Source organism: Clarias gariepinus, chromosome 18, assembly GCF_024256425.1.
Source record: "Clarias gariepinus isolate MV-2021 ecotype Netherlands chromosome 18, CGAR_prim_01v2, whole genome shotgun sequence".
Classification (NCBI taxonomy): domain Eukaryota; kingdom Metazoa; phylum Chordata; class Actinopteri; order Siluriformes; family Clariidae; genus Clarias; species Clarias gariepinus.
Window position 1 is genome coordinate 9974657 of NC_071117.1, and position 22601 is coordinate 9997257.

The window sequence follows — 22601 nt, forward strand, 5'->3', positions numbered from 1 at the left end:
ATGTGTTTTTATAAACTGGTTTCCATACATTCTGCTCATAATTATTTGTTATTATTATTTCTCTTAATAATAAATCACTTTTGATTGGCACTTTATGCTCTTTTCTGCACGTCGACAAACTCTTTGTACACCTACGTGCTCTTAAAAAAAATGCATGATCAAAATAAATATAAAAATGTCCCCCCTTCAAAAATGAAAAAGAAACAAACAGTACATCATACACACACACACACACACACACTTTCTCCCTTTTCTCCACCAAACTAAAATGATTGCCCAGTGCCTGAAAAAGAAACTTGTCGTGCTCAATAACACTTCCGATAATTGGCTTGAAACGTGAAAAGATATGAGGGAAAAAATAATAAAATAAAAAAAGGTGTGGGTGTGGTGGAGTACATGGTCACTAAACGAAAACTCGAGTGTACGCGTGAAGGAGAGCGCTTGTACAGCTGGACACGGCGAGCTGATTCTCAGGTGTGGAGGAGAACGTGGAGAAGAGGAGAGACGGGAACAGAATGAGAAAAAAGCGATCAAGAGAGAGAGAGAGAGAGAAAAAGAGAGAGAGAGAGAGGGGTGTTTGGTGAAAGGGGTCGTCCATCCGTTCACACGTCCACCACCATCTTTTTGTGGATGTCTAAACCGCCGACCACCTGGAAGACACGAGAGGACAATCAGAGTTTTACAGAGTGATGGAGCACATGTTCATGATCGCTATCTGAGAACAATCTCTGCGTATGATGTCACAGATACGGTGAAGCCTCGGATTGCAAATAACGCTTTAATGGATTTTAACTTGATAAACGAGCGAGGTCTCGATACACACGAGTACTGTAGTACGCATGCACGCTGTGGGATTGTGGGTAATCGTCTCCTATGCTCGGTCTCAGTGCGTGTACTGTTTACTCCAATATTGTGACCATTTATGTTTAGTGACTTTTCTTTAGTAACTGTACTGCAAGAACAGCCCTCGTGAAGAGAAGGGAAAAAAAGGCTAAGAAGTCAGATTTACTCAGATCAATCTGTTTAACAACGTCACATTTCCCAACGAAATCCTCAAAAGCAAAGTGTCGTTAGTGAGGTTTCCTTGTTTACATGGACCCTAAGGAGTCATGTTTTGTTTTTTGTTTTTTAAAGAAAAAAAAAAAGTGTAAAAAATGTTTGCACTGAATACTAAGCTGAGCGTGCGGACTCCTGAACCGAGTGCACTGATTGACGAGTCGTTAAAAAACAAAAAGTGACACACACCCAAAAAAAGTTTTAAAAAGAGTAGTGATTCCGTTAGTCTGTGTGTGTAAGAGAAAGTTGTGCTACACAATAACGCCCCCCCCACACACACACACACACACTCTCTCGTTTAACACCAAGATGAAATGCAGGTTAATTTGTTTTATGTATTAATTATATTTATATGAATATTTTTGGTTTATGGAATAAATCATCTGAGTTTCCATAATTTTCTATGAGGGGGAATTCGCTCTGATATACAAGTGATTTGATATGCAAACACGTTTCCGGAACGCAATATGCTCGCAATCCGAGGTTCCACTGTACATCCTCTATCTCCTCGAGACTCGTGTTCTCACGCCTCATCAAGGGAGAGAAATTTCTGTTTTATTCTTAAATAAAACGAAAGACAACATGGCTCACCGCACAAAACTCCTCGAAGGATATCCTCCCGTCTCCGTCCTTGTCGGCATTGATTATGGTCTTGTCGACGATCTGCTGCAGCTGCGTGTCCTTCAGGTTGTTGCCCACCATCATCTTGAGCACCTGGAAGAGCTCGCCGTTGGATATGTAGCCGTCCTTGTCCATGTCGTAGATCCGGAACGCGACTGCGTGGAAAGGAAGAGCAGAAAAAAAAAATATTAAATCAGTGCAAATAGCTGTTTATGCCATACGGACTAAAGTATGTGCACCCCTTCATCATCATCGCCATGTTCTGTGGACAAAATGTGGTATCGGTGTCTCACCTGGGTGAAAAAGTAATTTTTTTAGAAAGGATAATGCTTCTTATCTCACAATCCCTTCTTCATTTTTTGGTAAATATCCATATACATTTATATTTTAAAATTAAAATAATTTAAAATCATATTATAAAAAGAAACATAAATCTAAAGCTAAATAAAATTTCATGCCCTTTTATGTCTGTGGTGTCCGTAACTTTTTTCCTGATTCAAATCTTCTCAATGATCTTAACTGTCATTTAGATGAAACTCAATCAATTGAGATTTTAACATGAAAAGGCAGAAATAGTTAAGATATCGCAAAGTGTATGGAACATGGTTACGGACACTACATTTTTTTTGTATCAACACTTATAAAAGTATATAAATAATTTGCGTTTTAAATGATAATTGTTTGAAGCGAGACAGTATAACGCTGAAAAACTCCATTTTGGGGGATCATATAAAATCCTCTCTCCAAAATGACAGGGTTAGCAACTTATAGAAATTTTTAGGTAAGCAAGATTGGTCACTTCCATGCTGTATAAACTTCTAAAGTAGCTTCTTTAAAACACACACTTCCTGTAGGATACATTTAACATGCAAAAAATAAATAAATAAAAAATCAGCACCAATACTGTGTTTTGGCTGATATTACATGATTTCATCCACATGGGGTTTGCGGTATGAACATATGCATTATGGAGTTTTTTTATGTTAACTTATTTAAAATGGCGATGGGACCTTTAAAGAGAAATTTCAGACTGGAAGCATTGGGAGTGTTTTACTCACAGCGCAGTTTCTGCTCCTTGTCACCTTTGACGCTGAACTGGGACACGCCCTCAATGAACTCTACAGAAAAACAGGCAGAGAAGAGAAAAGAAATAAACAAACAAAAAATGCAGGTGAGTAAAAAATCTCTTTAAATGATTAATTCTTGACTAAATTTAACGAAAGATAATCTAATAAAGAAGATAATTTGTATCTAGTGAAGACATGAGACATTAATTAAAATAAATAAATAAATAAATAAAAACACCCATGGTATCCCTTTATGCACCTTTAAAGTCCACCTCGCCGTTGCCATCCGTGTCGAAGATGTCGATGACTCGTTGGACCAGCGGGTTCTGCTGGAGCTCGGGCAACGACATGAACTCTTCCACGCTCAGGGATCCCGAGTTATCCAGGTCGAGCTTCTTAAACCTCTTACCGAGTCTCTTAATCTCATCAGCATCGACTGGAAAACAGGAGGAGAGTGAAAGACACATCAAAGTGAGTGCGCATCAAAGCAGAGACGATAATAATAATAACAACATTATTAAACGATGTTCTTTTATAAGTGATGACCATGCTGTGTGGAGCATCAGAAGTCTTAAAAACTGCTCACCTTTAGAGAGGAACGTGGTTACATTATGTACGAGTGATTAAAAGCATCCGTACACAAACACCTACTCGTTTTTTCTCGTTACACAAACACCTACAGCTGTGCTGGTATTACTGCAGTTTGATCAAAGCAATTTGTCTTACACTCACATACACACACAGGTTTCTTATTCATCATGAAACTGATCCTCAGATGAAAGTGAAGAGACAGAAAGGATAATCGAGTAAAAAACCAAACACAAAAACGAAAGAGACTTTAAGTAAAACACCAAACGCAAGAAGAACCATACACACACTTCTTCACACTTACACACACCACTCACACACCCACACACACCCAGCACCAGCACCAGCAGGATCTCTCGGGTCTACTGTGAAGTGATCGTACCTGCTTCCTGCCTGGTAGTAGCAGCCATCGCTGCAGAAACTCAGCACGTTACAGAACTAGCCTAAAGCTGAACGGAGTCCCCGCCCCCACAACAGGACTGTTAAGCTCCCACACATGTGAGACGAACACACACACACACACACACACACACACACACACACACAGTTCTTTCAGTGTTTCCCACAGGTCTGAATACACTTGCGGTGGTGGCCAGAGGAACGAGCCGGTGTTACCTGCCAACACCAAACTATACAACAAACAGTAAACACATACTAGCTGTAAGACGATATTTGGATTTATTTGATATGTCGATTAATCTCATATTTCAGAGATCCACCTTACAATCCCTCGCCTCCTTTCAAGTAAGAAATTATAAAATAAATAAAATTAAGTACTAAGCACTCTTTATTCTGTTTATTAAAACACACAGCTTTTAAAACCCTGAGGATTTTAGCCATTTACTTGCATTACTATGTTTTTATAAATAAACATACCTAGGGCTCAGGACTGTGCAACATAGAGTGATTTATTTTTTTTAACGGTACCCAGGCAATTGGATCAACTAAATTTTACTTTATTTTAAGCAACTGTACAAACAGCAAAGCTCAAAACTGAGGTGAAATTTAGCTAAAGAGAAAGCAAGAGCACCGTAACATAAGATCAGGTTGTTTCTGGTTGTTTCTGTAAAAAAAAAAAATAATAATAATAATAATTACATAAAAATAAAATACAAGTTCTACATTTTTGCGACGTCATTCCCATATTTGCAGTAGCACTAAAATCGACACGTTTTAAAAGTAAGGATAACTTTGTTTCTAGTAGTGATGGGTCGTTTATCCTTCCGAATGAGTCTTTAACGTGACTCAGAAGAGCGAGTCGTCTCGGAGAGTGATTCGTTTATTTTCTACTGGACGCGAAGCATGTGAAATAGATTAAAAAGAATAAATGACTCAGACTGGAAGACTCAAGAGAAGAACCGCTCAGTTCTGTTTCCTGTGTAATTCACTGGACTGCGTCTATAATAGTCACGTGACAAAAGAACAAATGACTCAGACTAGAAGATATGAGAGATAAGCTACTCATTCTGTTTATTATAATATTCGTAGCTGCAGTGTAATATTTTTATTACAGGAACTATAGCCAAAATTTGTGTATGTAGACATATTAGGGGTCTTTTTTGGAAAATGTAACAATTTATTTCATTTCTGATCAAAAGAACAAAATAAACTAAATGACAAAAAAAAAGAGATTCGGTCATTTTGATAAATGAGACTCAAAGAACTAAGTCACAGAAATGATTCGAATTCCCATAACTAGTTTCTACACGACGTCAGAAAACATGAATGCAAAATAATTCATTGGAAAAGATGGAAACATCAATACAGGAAGTCTCCGAAATCTATCTCTAATTCCTGCTTTAGTTGGTAATATTTGGTGTCCTTGACCAAATTTTGTATCTTGGTCTCGTTCTTGGCTGTGGGACGGGTGTGTCTGAAAGCGACTGAATTCCTTTTACATCGGTTATATTGGTTATGGAGCAGTGCCCTCTGGTGTTCAAACAGTGCGACTGCATTAGATGCACAATAAATAGAGTATTGAATTATATCGTCACATTATTTCCTCACAATGGATCTTTAGTACTTTACTAAAATTCAGACACTTGTATAAACACTGCAATCATGAATAATCATTTTAAAACAACAACAGCTTTGTGTGTGTGTGTGTGTGTGTGTGTGTGTGTTTAGGACAGTAAAGCTACGTGTATATACAGTATTGTAAGTGTTTTCTAACAGAGGTTTCTTTCTGTGTGTTAAAGACATTAAACCTGGGTGTATATACTGTAAGGGTATTCACACAGAGGTCTTATTGTGCGTTTGTGTGTGTGTGTGTGTGTGTGTGTGTTTTCTTTAATTTCTTGGAAGCTACATACAAAAATAAAAGTCTACTGTGGAGTGTGTGTGCATGAGCAGGTTTGTTCGAGCGGGTACAGTATACTGTACTGTATATACCAAATAGCAGGGTGTGTGTGTGTGTGTGTGTGTGTTCTGTCTGTCTTTATAGATTTTATTGTAGCACTAGAAAATACAGATCTGGGAATATAAGACAAAATATCTAGATAGTTCCTTAATTTTGTACTCATTTTAATTGTATTTTAAAATCCCTTCAATATAAAATATTTAAAGTTTTGTAAAAAAAAACAAAAAACTCCCCTTTATGGTCCTAAACTTGAAAAATGTGCTACTTACTTAAAGAAGAAAACAAAAATAATAATAATGATAATAATAATTTGCATATTCTTATAAAAATAATAACAAATCTTATAGAACCACTACTAATAAATTCTTACAATAATAAAAAATCATAACAATAAAAAAAATATAATCATTTAAAATATATACTAATACTACTAATAATTTTAAAATCTTGTAATAATAATAAACTTTTACTACTACTAATAATAATTTTAAAACACCCTACAGTATAATAATAATAGTAATAATAATAATAATAATAATTCCTATAATAAGAATTTAATAACCTCAGATATAGGGTTAACATTTATTTCATTTTTTAAATAAAAAATATCTTTTTCTAGTCTTAAACATATGTTTATATTTAATATTTTAAAAGTGTAAAATTTGTTTGTTTTATCTTCTTTTTCACTGTTATGTGACTAATCTGAGAAACTGTACTGTATATTTTTTTCTAGTATTTAACCGAGTACTTAATTTACCAAGGCCTTCTTTTTAGCGCTAAAAATTAAAATCTTAATTGATTTTTGTGCTTAATTGATAAAATATTACTTCCCCTTCTTCATTAGTGTTTTCATAATCAAGTGTTTTTTACTCTTTATAATGTTTATTAAAACAATTTTTGTAATATATTTTATAATAAATATTAAATATTTTAATTTCCCTCTAAATATCATCTTAGTCTGGGAGGAAATGCCCTCTTGTTGCCCCTGGCAACAAAGAAACCCGTGTCCAATGAGGAGGAGTAAGACAATGTATGTGTGTGTGTGGAGGTGTGTGCAGAACCCTACTTGTCTAACAGAGACATGATACTTTACACAGCTTTCATAACATCTCTCCAGTTGTTCTTTCTCTCTCACCACACACACACACACACACACACACACACACACACACACACACACACACACACACACACACACACACACACACACACACACACACACACACACAATCCCCCCCAGGTTTTTAGCTATCAGAGCTCAGTGCTGCGCTGGAAGAGCCGGAGACGCCCGGACAGACGGCGGACGCGCTCTCTCTCTCTCTCTCATAGGAACGCTCTAGCGGCTCTGTGGCAGGAGCTGCTAATTGCAGGGGGATTATGGGATGCCGTTGCGGTTGCTAAGCACCCGGCTGACCAACAGGTGGCTCAGTTTCACACCAGGCAGCTTGTAATCACTGTTAAAGTAATGTGCTGTTAATTACTCTGGCTCGCTCGAGAGAAAATACCAAGAGTGCAGGAGACGATGGGAGACAGTGTGATGGAGGGACGGACAAAGAGACAGCAAGAGGGAGACATAAGCGGTGTTGGAAAGGGACAAGGACAGAGAAAGTTACTTGAACTTTACTGACTGACTAAATGTATCTACTTTATTTACAGATATACATTTATTTATTATTATATTTATATACTATTGGGTTTTTAAAAAAACTCTTTACTTCTATTATTTTCTTGCAACTTATTTCTAATCTTTGGCAACACGAACGTAAATATTTGTCATGACAATAAAGCGCTAAATGAAACAGTGAGAGACAGCAAGAGCAAAAATGGGAGAGTGGAACAAAAATAGACTGCAAGAGAAAGACAGAAAAAAATGGACACAGACAGAGAGAGGAGAGAAAGACGGAGAGAGAGAAATAGAAATGGACACAGAGAAAGAGAGAAATAAATGGACAGAGAGAGAGACACACAGGGAGACAGAAAGACAGAGAGAGACAGAGAAAAAGAATTACAGATAGAGACAGAGAGAAATAAACAGAGAGACAGAGAGGCAGGGGAACACAGAGAGAAAGAGAGAGAGAGAAATGGACAGACAGGGAGAAATGGACAGAGAGAGAGACAGGGAGAAATGGACAGAGAGAGAGACAGGGAGAAATGGACAGAGAGAGAGACAGGGAGAAATGGACAGAGAGAGAGACAGGGAGAAATGGACAGAGAGAGAGAGACAGGGAGAAATGGACAGAGAGAGAGAGACAGGGAGAAATGGACAGAGAGAGAGACAGGGAGAAATGGACAGAGAGAGAGACAGGGAGAAATGGACAGAGAGAGAGACAGGGAGAAATGGACAGAGAGAGAGAGACAGGGAGAAATGGACAGAGAGAGAGAGACAGGGAGAAATGGACAGAGAGAGAGACAGGGAGAAATGGACAGAGAGAGAGGGTGTGAGAGGCAAAGGAACACAGAGAGAGAGAGAGAGAGAGAGAGAGAGAGAGAGAGAGAGAGAGAGAGAAAGAAATGGACAGAGACTCACAGGGAGAGAGAGACAGGGGGAGATAGAAACAGGAAAAAATTATCAGAGAGAGAGAGAGACAAGAAGAGAGAGAGAAATGGACAGAGAGAGAAAGACAGACAGGTGTTGGACTTTCTCTTCAGAAGGTCCCAGACAGAGAGACAGACAGAGAATGAGAGATACAGAGAGAGAAATCTTTGTAATGTTGATTTAACCCGGAGCTGAAATAGCCACAGAGACGTTCGTAGACCAGAGCAGGGGATCATGGGTAGAGTAGTCTCAACCCACTGCAAAGAAAATACACACACACACACACACAATGAAGAAGGGCCAGTCTGACCGCGTACTAACCTGTGCAATGCACCCTCCCACACACACACACACACACACACACACAAAAAATAAGCGAGGCTGCCCCTCATGTCTGACCTTTAGCAGGCAGGAGGAATTTACAGCAGCACGCCTCCGTCACTCAGCTCTCTCTCAAGATTCAACATTCAATCTCCAACTCGCTCTCACACACACACACACACACACACTAGTATGTGCTGCATCACAGCTGACTTGGGATCATCATGACGGACGAGAACTAAAGACCAGCTGATCATAAAATCTACACCTCAGTCCCCGAGGCCGTGTTCCAGCCTGTTTCTATGGTAACGGCTATAATCGTTAGACAGTTCATCACGGTCGTGCCTTTCACCTAAACACACACACATCCACAGACACCCGGCTCATCCTCAGCTGGTTTAAACGAGACGCCTGACAGCAGCAGCTACGAGAGCAACGCTGTTCACACACTCACTCACGTCCTCGGCTGTCGGGTTTCCGAGCGCGACTGTAAGATGATTCACGACCTCCCACCGCGCTCTGAGGGAACTCTCGGCCGTCGTCGTGACTGTTCTTATGGTCCGCACGACAAACGGAAAAACTCTGCACTTACAGTACGGTGCGCTCGAGACGGCCTTACTGAACTAGGATGGAAGGTGAGTGTGTGGAGGTTTGTCCGGAGAGCTCGGGGGTCAAGATGATGAACTCCTGAGTCGGTGAGATAAAGAAACAGAAAAAACTACAGACGGAGAGACAAAGATGGACAAAGAGGGCGGAAGAAAGACAGACATACAGACAAAAAGAGAAAGAGAGAGAGAGGGAGAAAGTCGGACAGATAGACAAAAGCCCAATCCCAATTCTACCCCTTACCCCTTCCCCTACCCCTTCCCCTAACCCTCGCCCCTTCCCCTTGTCCCTTAAAACGAAGTGGAAAGGGGAAGGGTTAAAATATTTCCCTTAAGAAATGGGACACCACTACAACACTGTTATACGTCATCATACGTATCCGTTCATTTACATGTACACATACAGTATGGCCGTAAGCAAAACAATCAATGCGTTACCAAAAGCTCGGCAAACTGCCGTGCTACTAAACTTTCATATTTGTTTGTAGCATGTAGTAAAGTGTATATGACATAAAAATATATTTTTGTAATATTGCGCAATCGGCGCTATCCGCTAGCAAACTTTAGCGGTTTTTTTTGCAAACGTTTTTTTACAAAACATCACCATAAACACAAACACAAGACTAAAATTAATATACATATAATAAAAACTTGCCATAAAAATCCTTATTAATGGCAAAAAATCGTTAAATGTACGGGTCTGCTTGCTCGAGTGAGCGGCCATCTTGAAAATTTCGTTAGCCCTTCGTTTGAAGTGAGGTCCCGAAAAATCTTCGTTTCGAGGGCTATCTGGCCCTTCACCTTAGCCCTACCCCTCCAACCAAAAGAGAAATGAGACACCCCTACCCCTTCACGTGAACGCGCCAAACGGAGGGGTAGGGCTAAGTGTAGGGGTAAGGGGTAGAATTGGGATTCACCTAAAGAGTGACAGAGAAAGACATAGAGAGAGAAAAAAAAAGACATACAGACAAAAAGACAGACAGACAGACAGAAAATGACAGAAAGAGAAAAAAGACATACAAAGAGGGAAAGAGACAGACAGAAAGAGAGAAAGAAAGACAAAGAGCGACAGCCAGAGAGAGACAAACATTGTGAAAGACAAAGAGGGACAGTGGCAGACAGAAAGGGAGAAAGAAAGACAGACATACAGAGAAAGAGAGAGAGACAGACGGAGAGAGAGTGGGTAAGAGAGAGGGACACAGAGAGAAAAAGAATGAGCCATACAGACAGAGAAAGTACACACACACACACAAAATGCCATGTTTGGGTGTCTCCCATCCTTCAAGTGTTAAGAAAACACAGATTCCATCTGATCCAGGAGGAACGAAAGAGAGGAGCTGGTCGGTTCTCGTCACATGACCTGCCGTGCGCCCGTATTTCTCGTCTCCCTGCGACACAGACGGGTACATGGGCACACAGGCGCGACGATGTCACTTTCTACTTTGACCGCACTTGTTGTGCAATTCTGTTTATAAAATATCTCGAGTGTGATGTGTGAAAGGTCAAAGGTCAGCCAGCAGCCTGGTCTAAGAAACGGCACTGTTTGACTAAATCTGGCCACAGAAAGGCGTGGTCACAAGGCGGAGTCACTGAGTTTTTCTTTGCACATTTTATCGTGACATCTTTACCACACAGGGGACGTGATGGACACGACTTTTCTTTTCCGCGCCTACAGGACAGAACGTGAACGTCTGTTAAGCCTAAATTTGATAATGGATGCCCTGTAGCTCACCATCTATGAATGATGCCATGACAACAATGTCAAACGGGGAAACGATTAGGTTTAGTCTTAATTTCAGGTGAGGATTACTGTGACGACTACAAACGATGTTACGTTAGTTTGAGGACCTGTGGCACTCTATTGCCACCGTGTGCATGCACCAGGTTTATTTCAGGATATGTGTACAATAAAGCTGTGAGATTTAATCAATCACTTTTATTTGATTTGTTCAACTATTGGGTCCGTTTCTGATTTATAATTGATTTACACTTTAAAAATGAACTTACAAACGTTAAACAGTCTCAATTTGACTGTGGACAGAAAATCCAATCCACTTTTATTTTAAGAGTTGCTTTTTAAGATTACTACTTTTTCTTCCTTTTTTGAGTTTATGCATGACTGGTACAATATCACCACCTACTGGACTGGAGTGTGGAGCAGATAAAAAAATAAAAAAAAATCCAAAAACAAGCAATTTAAAAAAAAGTTACAAAGGATTTCACTGTTAAAACATTCAGTAGTTTTTAATATGAAGTAAAGCTGCTTAGACAAATCAAGCAATAAATATTAGCACCACTGAATTGAAAAAAAAAAATCAACAGTCTTATCAAGTGTGACTTAACGAGGAACATGTAGGTTACAGCAAGTCTCAGACAGATATTTCAGAGCAGGGTTTCTATAAAGTGTGAGCTGTAACGGTATTGCAAGTGGCAGTGAGAGGTCAGTTCGAACAAACATAAATAAAAAGGTTTTTAACTTTGTAATTCCGTTTAAATTTCCCATATAGTACTTCTGATTTAGTGGTTAATGTAACCAGAACTAAAAAAAAAAAAAAAACAGAAAAAAAAAAATAAAAGCCATGAGATTTAACATTGAAATAAAAAAAAATAAACGTTCTTTTTAAGGCAGTTTAAAAAAGTCAGTTAGTGTAAGAAGTAGGGCTGCACGATATGGGGAAAAAATTACACTGCGATATATTTTTTTCCTGCGATATATATTGCGATGTGTACAAATTTATTTATGTTCACCAGGTGTTTTAAACTGCTTAAAAATCAAATAATAATTCAAGAATAATTGGGGTAATTTTGTAAGCATTTTTAAAGAATAAAAAGATGTAAAAGTATAATCAAAACCCTGAAATAAAATACTTTTTTAAGCTTATTTTGGGTTGTTTTATAAACAGTTTGGCTTACCTTATTCACTGTCAATTCAGGCAAATCAAGGCTCTAATATGTTATGAAATTAATAATGAATGTTGCTTTTGCTTTTGTGGAACTCATTTTGTGAATGAAAAGAGGACACTTTAATATCACATTAAGGAATTAACATGAGTGACAAAATAAGTAATTTAACATTTTATTCAACAACTTCTTTTTTTGAAAACAGATTAGTAAATATATTTTGTCACAACAAAAAAAAAACGAGTGGTAACAAATAAATTGTAATAAGCTAAACTTAACTTGTTGTAATGACAATAACAAGTGATGTTAACAATAATTATCTTACAATAAATAAAATAATATGTCAGAAGATTCTCTTTTTTTTTAGTCTGTATACTTTTTTTTAGTAAGTAAAACAAGTGTTGGTCATCAGCTAACAAAAAAGATTAAACTTTTCAACAACTCTATAAAAATATTTGGTTTCTTTATATATATATATATATATATATATATATATATATATATATATATATATATATATATATATATATATATATATACACACAGTTCTTTATGATCTACATGACTGCACGCTGCTTTTGCTCTGCCTATGCGCGACACACGCACTGCGTAAGGCGTCACACTGGCAAACGCATCCGAAATAGTTTTTTTTTTTTTGCTTTGGACGGCAATCTGATCTGGCTTTGCATTCATCATACAGTACCTTGTGGTGCCGACTTAAATGGTCAAACAAATTCGTAGTGTTTCCGCGAGTTGTGGCAACAACTGCCAGGCACTCCCGACAAAGCACATGTTTTTGGTCAGCATCATCCTTTTTGTATCCAAAATACTTCCATATGACGGACGTTGCGGTTCTTTTTGCGACCAAATCTTCCATTTCGGCGCTTTTCTCCCGCGCGTCCCGCGCTCATTTAGCCATGCGCACGCAGAGACTGCGTGCATGAAGTAGGTGAAGCAACGTGTGCTTTGTAGTTTTTAAAGAACCCTTAAATATGAGTTAATTACTTTATATTAGACAAATACTGTATAGATCTGTGAATAGAAAGTTTAGAAATATAGAAAGTACATTTTTAAATCAGACACGCAGACATTTTTTTTTATTTTGTCCTGCATCGTGACTGCCGCGATGTGACTACCGCGCATGCGCACATCGCGATGACGATGCTGAAACGATGTATTGTGCAGCCCTAGTAAGAAGCTTCAAGTAAACACCCGTAAATAAGTATAAACTGTATGAACTGTAAAAACAGGTGCTGCGTAATAGCCGAAACAAAGGGAGAGGTAGAATAAAAAACAAGAAGGTGGTGAAATACATGCACAAGTTAAATTCTTCATTTATCTCAGTTTCGGGTTTGTTGATCAGAGGTGTGATTAAAGGGTCAGGTGTGCCACATTTAAAACCGTCCGGCAGTCTTGGTAAGTTTGTGAACGGCTCAGTTCAGGGGCCGAGCGCGTGAGACTCCATCAGTCTGTGACAAGCCACTGTTACGTTTATAAAAATAAATAAATAAATAAAATAAAAAAAACAGAGTGATTGTGCTGTGCTACATGGAACCAGGAAGAGCGAACAGTGTGTGATTAGAGACACATTTTTAGGCCGTATCAAGACCATAACCCCCCCCCCCCCCCAACCTTCCCCCAGAAGACTTCCTGAATACTCACAGTGCGAGCACATCTCCAAGGGGTAACTTGCTTCATTTCCCTGAAAAAGACAAAAAAACAGAAACTCATTAGAAGAAAAAAAAAAAAGGAAAGAAAAACTGACACACTTCTCTAAGGAAAGACTTCACTAGTTCAACACCCCTAAATGCAAAACAGTGAAGCCTGATGGAGGTTAGAGGTGGGATAGGATGCGATGTCATGATGCTTCTTGACTCCAAGTGTCCAGTATTCTGTTACAAACGAGTGAGAGAGCATCGGTCAGACTGTCCACATCATCCTGAGATCATTCTCTCTCTTACACACAAGCTTGAATTACAGATTACTGCCAATTAAAAGCTCCTGACTGATAGTTTAATAAAGTGCAGACTGCACATTCCTGTGCGCGTGTGTGTGTGTGTGTGTGTGTGTGTGTGTGTGTTCACAGCTAGGCTCACTTCATTATGCATAGGGAAAAAAGCACATCATTACACCAGAGAGAGAGAATTGGGCTGCATTAATGAGAAGAGAGAGAGAGAGAGAGAGAGAGAGAGAGAGAGAGAGAGAGCAGTAGTAAAGCAGAGGTAAAGCAAAGAAAAAATAGAGGGATATGAAGAAAAAAGACAGCAGGGATGAAGAGTGTTGAGAGGTGAACAGGATGGAGAGACAGAGGGACAGACAGAGAGAAGGAGAGATAAAAGAAGATAAAGAATAGAAGAGAGATGTACAGTACAGTAATACGAGGCAGAAATCAGAGAAACATTGGGAGATCAAGAGAGAGAGAGAGAGAGAGAGATGGAGGGATAAAGGGAAACCGAAAGACATTGGGATGAGAGAGGGATAGAAAAAGATGAGGAGATGGAGAGAGGTACAGAATGGTGAGAGACAGAACAGAGAGATGAAGAGAAAGAGAGAGACGTGGTTGACGAATAATGAGAGAAAATTATGTGCTGGAGGTGTCTCTTTCTTCTCCCTCTCTTTTTTTCTTTCTCAGCATAACAGCAGCGGATACCAGCTGATGTACAAAAAATAAAAAGGCCGTTTTAGAGAGAGCTCTGCAGAAAAATGTGCTCTTCTTAAAAAAAAAAACAGAAAAACTAAAAAACTCACAGCACTGGTCAATGACTGATTAAAAAAAAAAAAAAAACAACAACGTCTTATAGAGAAGTCTTGCCGATGTGTGTCGATGGAGGAGGCTTCAGACATCAAACTGTGCATCAAACCGTGGGCTGACTACGATGAAACAAAGCCTGTATGTTACACCTCAAGCTTAGCCAAATACAATGTGTGTGTAAAATAAAATGAAAGATATGTTAAAAACAAACAAAAAAAAAGATTAAAATTAATTCTGTAGTTTTTACATGATGCGTGCACAATCGAACAGACAAACAAAAATTTTCAAACCAACTTGATGTGCTCTATTATTCATCTTGCATGCTACGCAATTATCTTCAATGTACAGACACGCCCACTTTACAGTATTATTATATGTATAGGTTAAAGCATAACACAGTAAGTCCTCAACATACAAACGACTTCTGTTCCGAGAGTTTGTTCCTGATTCCAACAAACATTATCGAAGGCCAGGTTTTTCAAGTAATTACACTCGCTCCGACAGGCTACAAACGTTCAAAAGTGTGTCTGTATTCCACAACCATGACATGTGACATCATCATGTAAAGCGGGAAACCTAATGAACACATCTGAGGACACACTAATGAGGGACGCACCGTGTTTAACAGCTGGCAGGAGAGGTGTCGTGTTTTGCCAGATCAGGAAAATATGTTTTTGTTTCTGCAGAAGAATGTCTGGAAGCTACAGCTGGTCTGTAGCGTACTAAGAATACCAACAACTTTGAGGTTATTGGTGTAAAATTGTTGTAGTCGGGTTAAGTAGTGTGTAAATAAGCTGTGTTTTGTGTATACTTATTTTTATGTATACTTTAAATATATTGTTTATTAAAAAAACAAAAATAAATCAATAAAAAAAAAGATTTTCTTTAATATTATCCAGCATTTTTTGTGGCTCTAAAAGGCATTGTTCCTCACCAAACTGTTCTGAAAGTAACTTTTCCCAACCTTCCAAGAGGATGTTTTATACCATTTTTTATTCATGGCTGTGTTCGTCCGAAAAATTGTTCGTAAGCCCACTTCCTTGGCTGAGAAGCAACACCACACATGAATGGTCTCAGGATTCTTTACTGCTGGCGTGAAACAGGACTTACGATATCGCTTGTAATCATAAATCAGTGACGTCTGACAAAAAGATCTAAGAACACTGAAGCGACAAACTTGTGAAACTTAATATTTGTGTCGGTCTCAAAACATTTGTTCACGGGTGAATGAATTAAAAACGATCAGACTGTTAATGATGAGCGAGGGCGACGATAAGATAATCGGAGTGATTTAAAAATTTGTTGTTAAAATTCATGCACTTCAATACCAACAATAATAATAACTATACATTTTTAAAATCTATTTCAGTGTTGAATTTTAAAATAAAACAATAAAAAAATGTAGTAGCCATTAAAGAGTACAATAAGTCCGTTCCTGAAGCATGTTCATAAGTTGGATTCGTCCGTAAGTGAGTCTTACAGCCATCTCTCACCTACGCAAAATCAGCACGGTTTCTAGCAGTGGCCGCAATTATGGTTTATCACAATTCACCGCTTTTTGCAGTATTTAGCGTAGTGATAACATTTCCAATTGTTAAAAAAATTAAACCTTGTAAAAAGTAGGATGGTCACTCACCGCGAGTCAAACCGCGTAGAAGAGATGGAGGTGTTATACACCTTTGACACAAATATACAATGTAAAGCTAAAAAAAAAAAAAACCTCAACACACAGGTTTGGTGTTTTGGCTCCACGCTATACTCTGCGCGTCCGAATCACGAGGGGAATCCCGGTGACACAGCAGGGTCAGCAGATCTCGTTGTTTTGTTTTTGAGTAAAACTTTACATCGCCTTTAAAGAATTTGTGATTTTATTTTATTTTCCTGACTCCTACCTCGGGATCTCTCCATTTATTTATTTTTCCTCAACAGTCAACCCTCGCTGTGCTTTCCTTCCTCACAATAGGAAACGCAAACACTGCCTCCTTATCTGCGCGTCTGAGCGTCTCTGTTTAGAAAGCGCCTTCGCCGCGAGTCGTATTTTAACCTTTTTGCAAGACAAGGTCAAGGAGTACTTCAATCAGAAAGGAAAAAGGAAAGCGAGGGGAGTGCGAGCGTCTTAAACGCAAGCTGAAGGACTCTGTCGGGGCTGACGGAGTGTGTAAGGTGTAGGTGGACGTGACGTTGCGTAAACCGACTCGAGCTTAGCGCTCTGACTGTGTGTGCTCGACGGTGATAGAAAATAAACTTCCTGGCTAACATTAGTGCAGCCGGAGCGCCCGGTGCTATTTTGACACCAATTTACCCGGCTGGAGGGTTTAGGATTACTCCGCCAGTGGGGTAAAAGGTCTCCGAAAATAAGCAGTGGGGGGGGACACAGACGGGGCAACAGAAGGAAGAGACGTCTTTACGCTCTACAGAGAGAAACCGACCTGTCTGAGTCCGAGTCTAACGTTTCTGCCGTCCTCTCTGGTTTCTATTCCCTCATCCAAAAAGGAGATCCACACACACACACACACATATATTCACGAACACACACACACTCTCTCTCTCTCACACTGAGACACCCTGACGAGACATGAGCTGAGTGACGGATTTTAAATGCTCTAAAGGCTTTAAACACGCTGCTCTGTGCTTGCTGTATGAAAAGGTCAGAATAAACCCCCCACGCCCCGCCACCTACCCCTCACCCCTCTCCCCCCGACCATCGGCTCTCAGCACAACCTTACCCTCGAGCTGGTTACCGTAGCAACAGCAACGCTCTGCACAGCTAGAGCCCACAGGCTATATACAGAAGACAAAACACATGACATTTGACACGTTAGAACTTTAATACGTCTCGTTTCGAAACCGCCTTTATTAAGAGGGCTTGTTGTCAGGCTATGCATCATTAGCATGTACTGTAAAGTAAGAGAAATTAAAGGTTTGTCTTTAAGGTTCCTAGAGGAAACTGGTGACCATGCACTGTAGAAAAGCTGCATAAACATCATCAGTCTAAAAAAATAAAATAAAAAAACGACAGAAGACAGCTAATTTAGGTCTGCAGCTGCATCACCCCAGGCTCGAGCAAATACAACGACCAATGTGGAAACGTTGTCCCCTAGAAGACAATATGTAACAATCCCCTCATCCGTATTTATATCAACAAACACTTTTTTTTGTATTTCATCCAAGTCAACTTCCAAACAATCAAAATAACTCAGGGCCGATCATCACATCTACTCTTTCACCTGTATGATTTTATCATCATCTCTCCAACCCCATTACAAGAACAGAGCAAACAGCTCATCAAAAAAAAAAAAAAAAAAAAAAAAAAAAAAAAAACCTATGCTACAAACGATCCAGACAGAAATTAGCATGAAACGCATGACTGATGGAAATGAAGCGTTTAAAAATCGGCCTTGTTTTTTTTTTTTTTTTTTTGTCTCGAGGTCCGTACAGGTGCTCTGATTAACCTGGATCTCTGACCTCCGTTGAGAATACTCTCCTCTATTTGTAGAATAATGGGATGTTAAATAGGCTACAGAGCCTGGAGGAGATAAAGAATCCCGGCTGGCCTATTTCACTCACACACACACACACACACACACACAAGCAGAGTCTCTTCCAGAATGTTCTGATCTGTAAAGTTTGGACATGATGGTGGGCTGTGCAGAATGAAACGCACCATAAATAGACAGAGACTCAATTAAAGAGCACAAAGCAGCAGAAGCGGCCTGCAGTAACACACAGACCTCCAGCTCTGACGCTCCTCAGCGCTCACTACAGATTGCTGGATCTGCTTCCCAATCTAGCACTCGCATAAGGATTTATGATGCATACATTAATTCCTCTCTGCCAACTAGCGTCACCATGGAAATGCTCTGGGTCTTCCGTTACTCCTCTGTTCCCCAAATCCCAAACACACACACACTACTCCATACACACACACACACACATATATATATATATACATACACACCTCTCCATCTGTCTATTTATATGGATTCATTTTTAAAAAGCTTTGTAGCCTTGTATATGTGGACTGAAACAGGCAACTGAATGCTAAAGGAGGAAAAACAAAAAATGCTTTATAGATCTCTCCATCTCTCTTTCTATCCATCTCTTTATCAGATAGATAGAGATAGATAGATGGATGGATGGATGGATGGATAGATGGAAGGATAAAAAGACCCTAGATAGTAAAATATACAGCTCGACAAACAGAGTTAGATAGACAGACAGATAGACATATAGATAAATAATAGATAGATATTCAGATAAATAGATAGACAGACAGACATAATGATAGATAGCCAAGGAGACAAGCTGTTAGAAAGTCAGATAGGCAGACAGACAGTCAAATAGATAAACAGACAGACAGACATATAGCCAAAGAGACAGACAGACTGACAGAGTTAGATAGACAGATAGCTAGACAGACAGTCAGATATTCGGACAGACAGAAAGATAGATGGATAGATAGTTGCATAAACAGAAAAATCAATAAATGGATCAACAGATAGAGCAATTGGAAGACAGATTTACAGACAGAACAATAAATCAATGGATGTTTTGATAAAGATAGATAGATAGACAGATAGATAGATAACATCTTATTGCACATATTAAACAACATCCATAACATTTAAATAGTAACGCAGGTGAGTGAAAGAGGAATTTATTTCACAGTTAAACCCCTGAAGACGTTATAAACTCATGACCTCGCAAAATAACCTACTCAGCCTCCATGATAATTTTAACACTGATGACTGAAGTTATGATGCAGGATTATGAACAAGGCTAGCCATAATGACGCATGACTTATTAGTGATATTAATGCTTTAAGAAAATTAATTGCTGCAATGTGGAGGGTCCTAACATTACGCCAATTAAACAGATGCTGAATCATTCCAATCTCCCGGTTCGACTCATCAACTGTGAAATAATCAAACCTCTACACAGTGGTGCGCCCGAGCTCCTGAACCACAGACGCTCTCAAGAATATCACTCAATATCATTACCCACAATGTTGTGATGGTGTTTTTTTTGTTTTTGTTTGTTTGTTTTTTTTACATTAGAGTGCTGGAATTCTTTTTGAGAGCACTTGACCCCCATAGTCTGGTTCATTTTGATCAGTGAGAACGCAATCGTTTCGCGTTCAGGAACCAGAGATATGGGAGCTAATTGCACCAGAGAACGGAGGTAGATTGCCATTTGGACGCGACGTCATCAGTGCCGCCAGTCTCCTCCAAAATCTCACAGCATACTGTGGGTGCATACTGCCACCTGCTGTATCGGAGGGTGAAAATACACAAGTGCACCCGAGTACAGAGAAAAAAAATTAAAATTAAAATGAACGCTGGCAAACAGAGAGTAGGGAGCAATGGTTCTTGAGCATTCGGTGCACGTCAATCACGTGCCTGGCGTTATAACGCTCTTAGTAAGAAGCAGAGACCTCTCCTCGCACGTTTGAGATCGTTGAATCCTCTACGCCAGCGCTAACCCATGTGATGGAGGTCCAGGACACTGGGCAAGTGAGGTCGCTCACTTCTCACAGGAAGAATGAAAATCATCATCATCATCATCATCATCACATGTCAGGAATATTCCACGTGTTTCAGGGTGGACTTTAAATAATTAAATATATATTATATATTTTTTTCTCCTATTTGTTTTTCTACACCCCATAATATTAAAACACACAGAGCTGAGTGCTCACTGCTAATTCATACACACTTAACTGAAGCTAATGACACTGCAGGACTGAGTGATGCTAGCTATTACCTCTAATGTCGCCCTGCTTTTAATATAAAATTTTTTTATAAAGGTTTTATAATAAAATAGCCCGGTGTTAGCGGGGTGTCGGTGTTCAGGTGTGTCCGCCTTTCCCGTGTTAGCCGTCACACCGTGGGCCAGAGAGAGAGAGAGAGAGAGAGAAACCCGGATCACGACACAGCTCAAAAATAAACACCTCTCCAGCCTGCAAACCTCATATTTAAATCATTAAAATGATCTCCGTTTCACACCAGTTAGCATGTACGCTAACGCCTCTGTTTTTTTTTTTTTCAACGCTCGAATTGTTATTATGCTAGCTAACTGTTAGCAACCGACGAATTCGTTTCGCAGCGCGCGCGCTCACTTACCATTTTGTCGCGCGGTTCGTCTACGTCGTCTTCCTTCTTTGTCTATTGATTTTTAATTATTATTGTTAATAACACTATTTGCACCGGTTTGTTTTCGGGAGCTGGTGGCGGTGTCAGGGTGAGGAGCCCCCCCGGAGCGCTGCTGTGACGGACAGATGACGGATCTCTCACTGCGGTAAAGACTCGGGGCAGAGCCGCAGCGCGGAAACAGGAGGAGCGGCTTCAGTCTCAGCGCTCAGTGCCGAGGAGCAGGGGGCGGGGCGTCCGGACAGGAACATCCGGGTATTCTCTATCGCTCACTTTCTCTCTCTCTCTCTCTCTCTCTCTCGCGCGCGCGCGCGCTCTCTCTCTGTGCGTACTACAACATACACACTAACCGTACTAGTGAGTGCGCGTGCGGGGAATACAGGAAGACGGCCCGGGTTACCATGGTAACCGTTTGAGTAGAGTACTAACACAAAGGTAAGTGTGGAAGTGTGAGGTCTTAGAGCCTCTATCTATGCGTGATAGATAGATAGATAGATAGATAGATAGATAGATAGATAGATTAGTGGTAGTATGTGGGACTATTAGATTTTTTTAATATATAGTCATATAGATAAATGTAAGGTCTCCAAACTACATAAATAGATAGAAAAATAGATAATATGTGACTATATTTTTTTCTAAATGGACACATAGATAGATAGATAGATAGATTAGTGGTAGTATGTTGATGATAGTATGCGGGCCTATACTAAGCCAGTGATGGCAAAATTGGTTAAGGTTGTGGGATACTGGGGTATTGATTGGAAGGGTGGGGATTCGAGCCCCAGTTTGGCCAGGCTTCCACTGTTAAGACCCTTGAGCAAGGATCTTAACCCTGAGCTTTCTTTCCACTGTTAAAATTCTTAGTGGGGCAGTGGTGGCTCAGTGTGTTAATAGTCCCACATACTATCACTAATCTATTTATTTACCTATATGTCCATTTAGAAAAAAATATATACTGTAGACACATATTATCTATTTATTTATCTATTTGTGTAGATTGCGTTTGGAGACGTTACATTGAGTGGGGCAGTGGTGGCTCAGTGTGTTACGGCTCTGTATGGATCAGAAGATCGGTGGTTTGAGCCCCAGGTTGCTGCTGTTGGGCTCTTGAGCAAGGCCCTTAACCCTGTCTGCTCCAGGGGTGCCGTAAAATGGCTGACCCTGTGCACTGCCTATCAACAAGAAGCTGGGATGTGCGAAGAGTAAAGAATTTCACTGTGCAGTAATGTACTGTATGTGTGACGAATGAAGACTGAACTGAACTGACTATTAAATATAGACATAAATAAATGTAGAGTCTCCATTTGCAAACTACACAAATAGATAGATTAGTGATAGTATGTGGGACTATAAATTTTTTTAATACATGGACATTTATATAAATTTAACGTCTCCAACCGCATAGCAGAATAATAGTTTAGTTTTTTTTCTGGATGAATTGATAGATAGATAGATAGATAGATAGATAGATAGATAGATAGATAGATAGATAGATAAGTATGACATGTGGGTCTAGACAGTTTTTTTCTATGTATGTATGTACTGTAGGTATGTATGATAGACAGATAGATAGACAGACAAACAAACAGCAATAATTATGTTTTTTCACTACATTAAGTTGTATTGCACTTTACATCATATTC

General features: G+C 39.4%; 1 protein-coding gene across 1 annotated transcript; it reads right to left on the reverse strand.

The window, feature by feature from the left end:
* Nucleotides 1-465: 465 nt before the first annotated feature.
* Nucleotides 466-21155, reverse strand: ppp3r1b (protein phosphatase 3 (formerly 2B), regulatory s1ubunit B, alpha isoform, b). The gene is made up of 6 exons (XM_053477196.1): nucleotides 20929-21155; nucleotides 13717-13756; nucleotides 3004-3180; nucleotides 2736-2795; nucleotides 1648-1832; nucleotides 466-650 (listed from the first exon to the last, which is right to left on the reverse strand). Exons 1-6 carry the CDS (start codon nucleotides 20929-20931, stop codon nucleotides 603-605), a joined length of 513 nt encoding a protein of 170 aa, XP_053333171.1. The 5' UTR covers nucleotides 20932-21155; the 3' UTR covers nucleotides 466-602.
* Between the last annotated feature and the right edge of the window lie 1446 nt (nucleotides 21156-22601).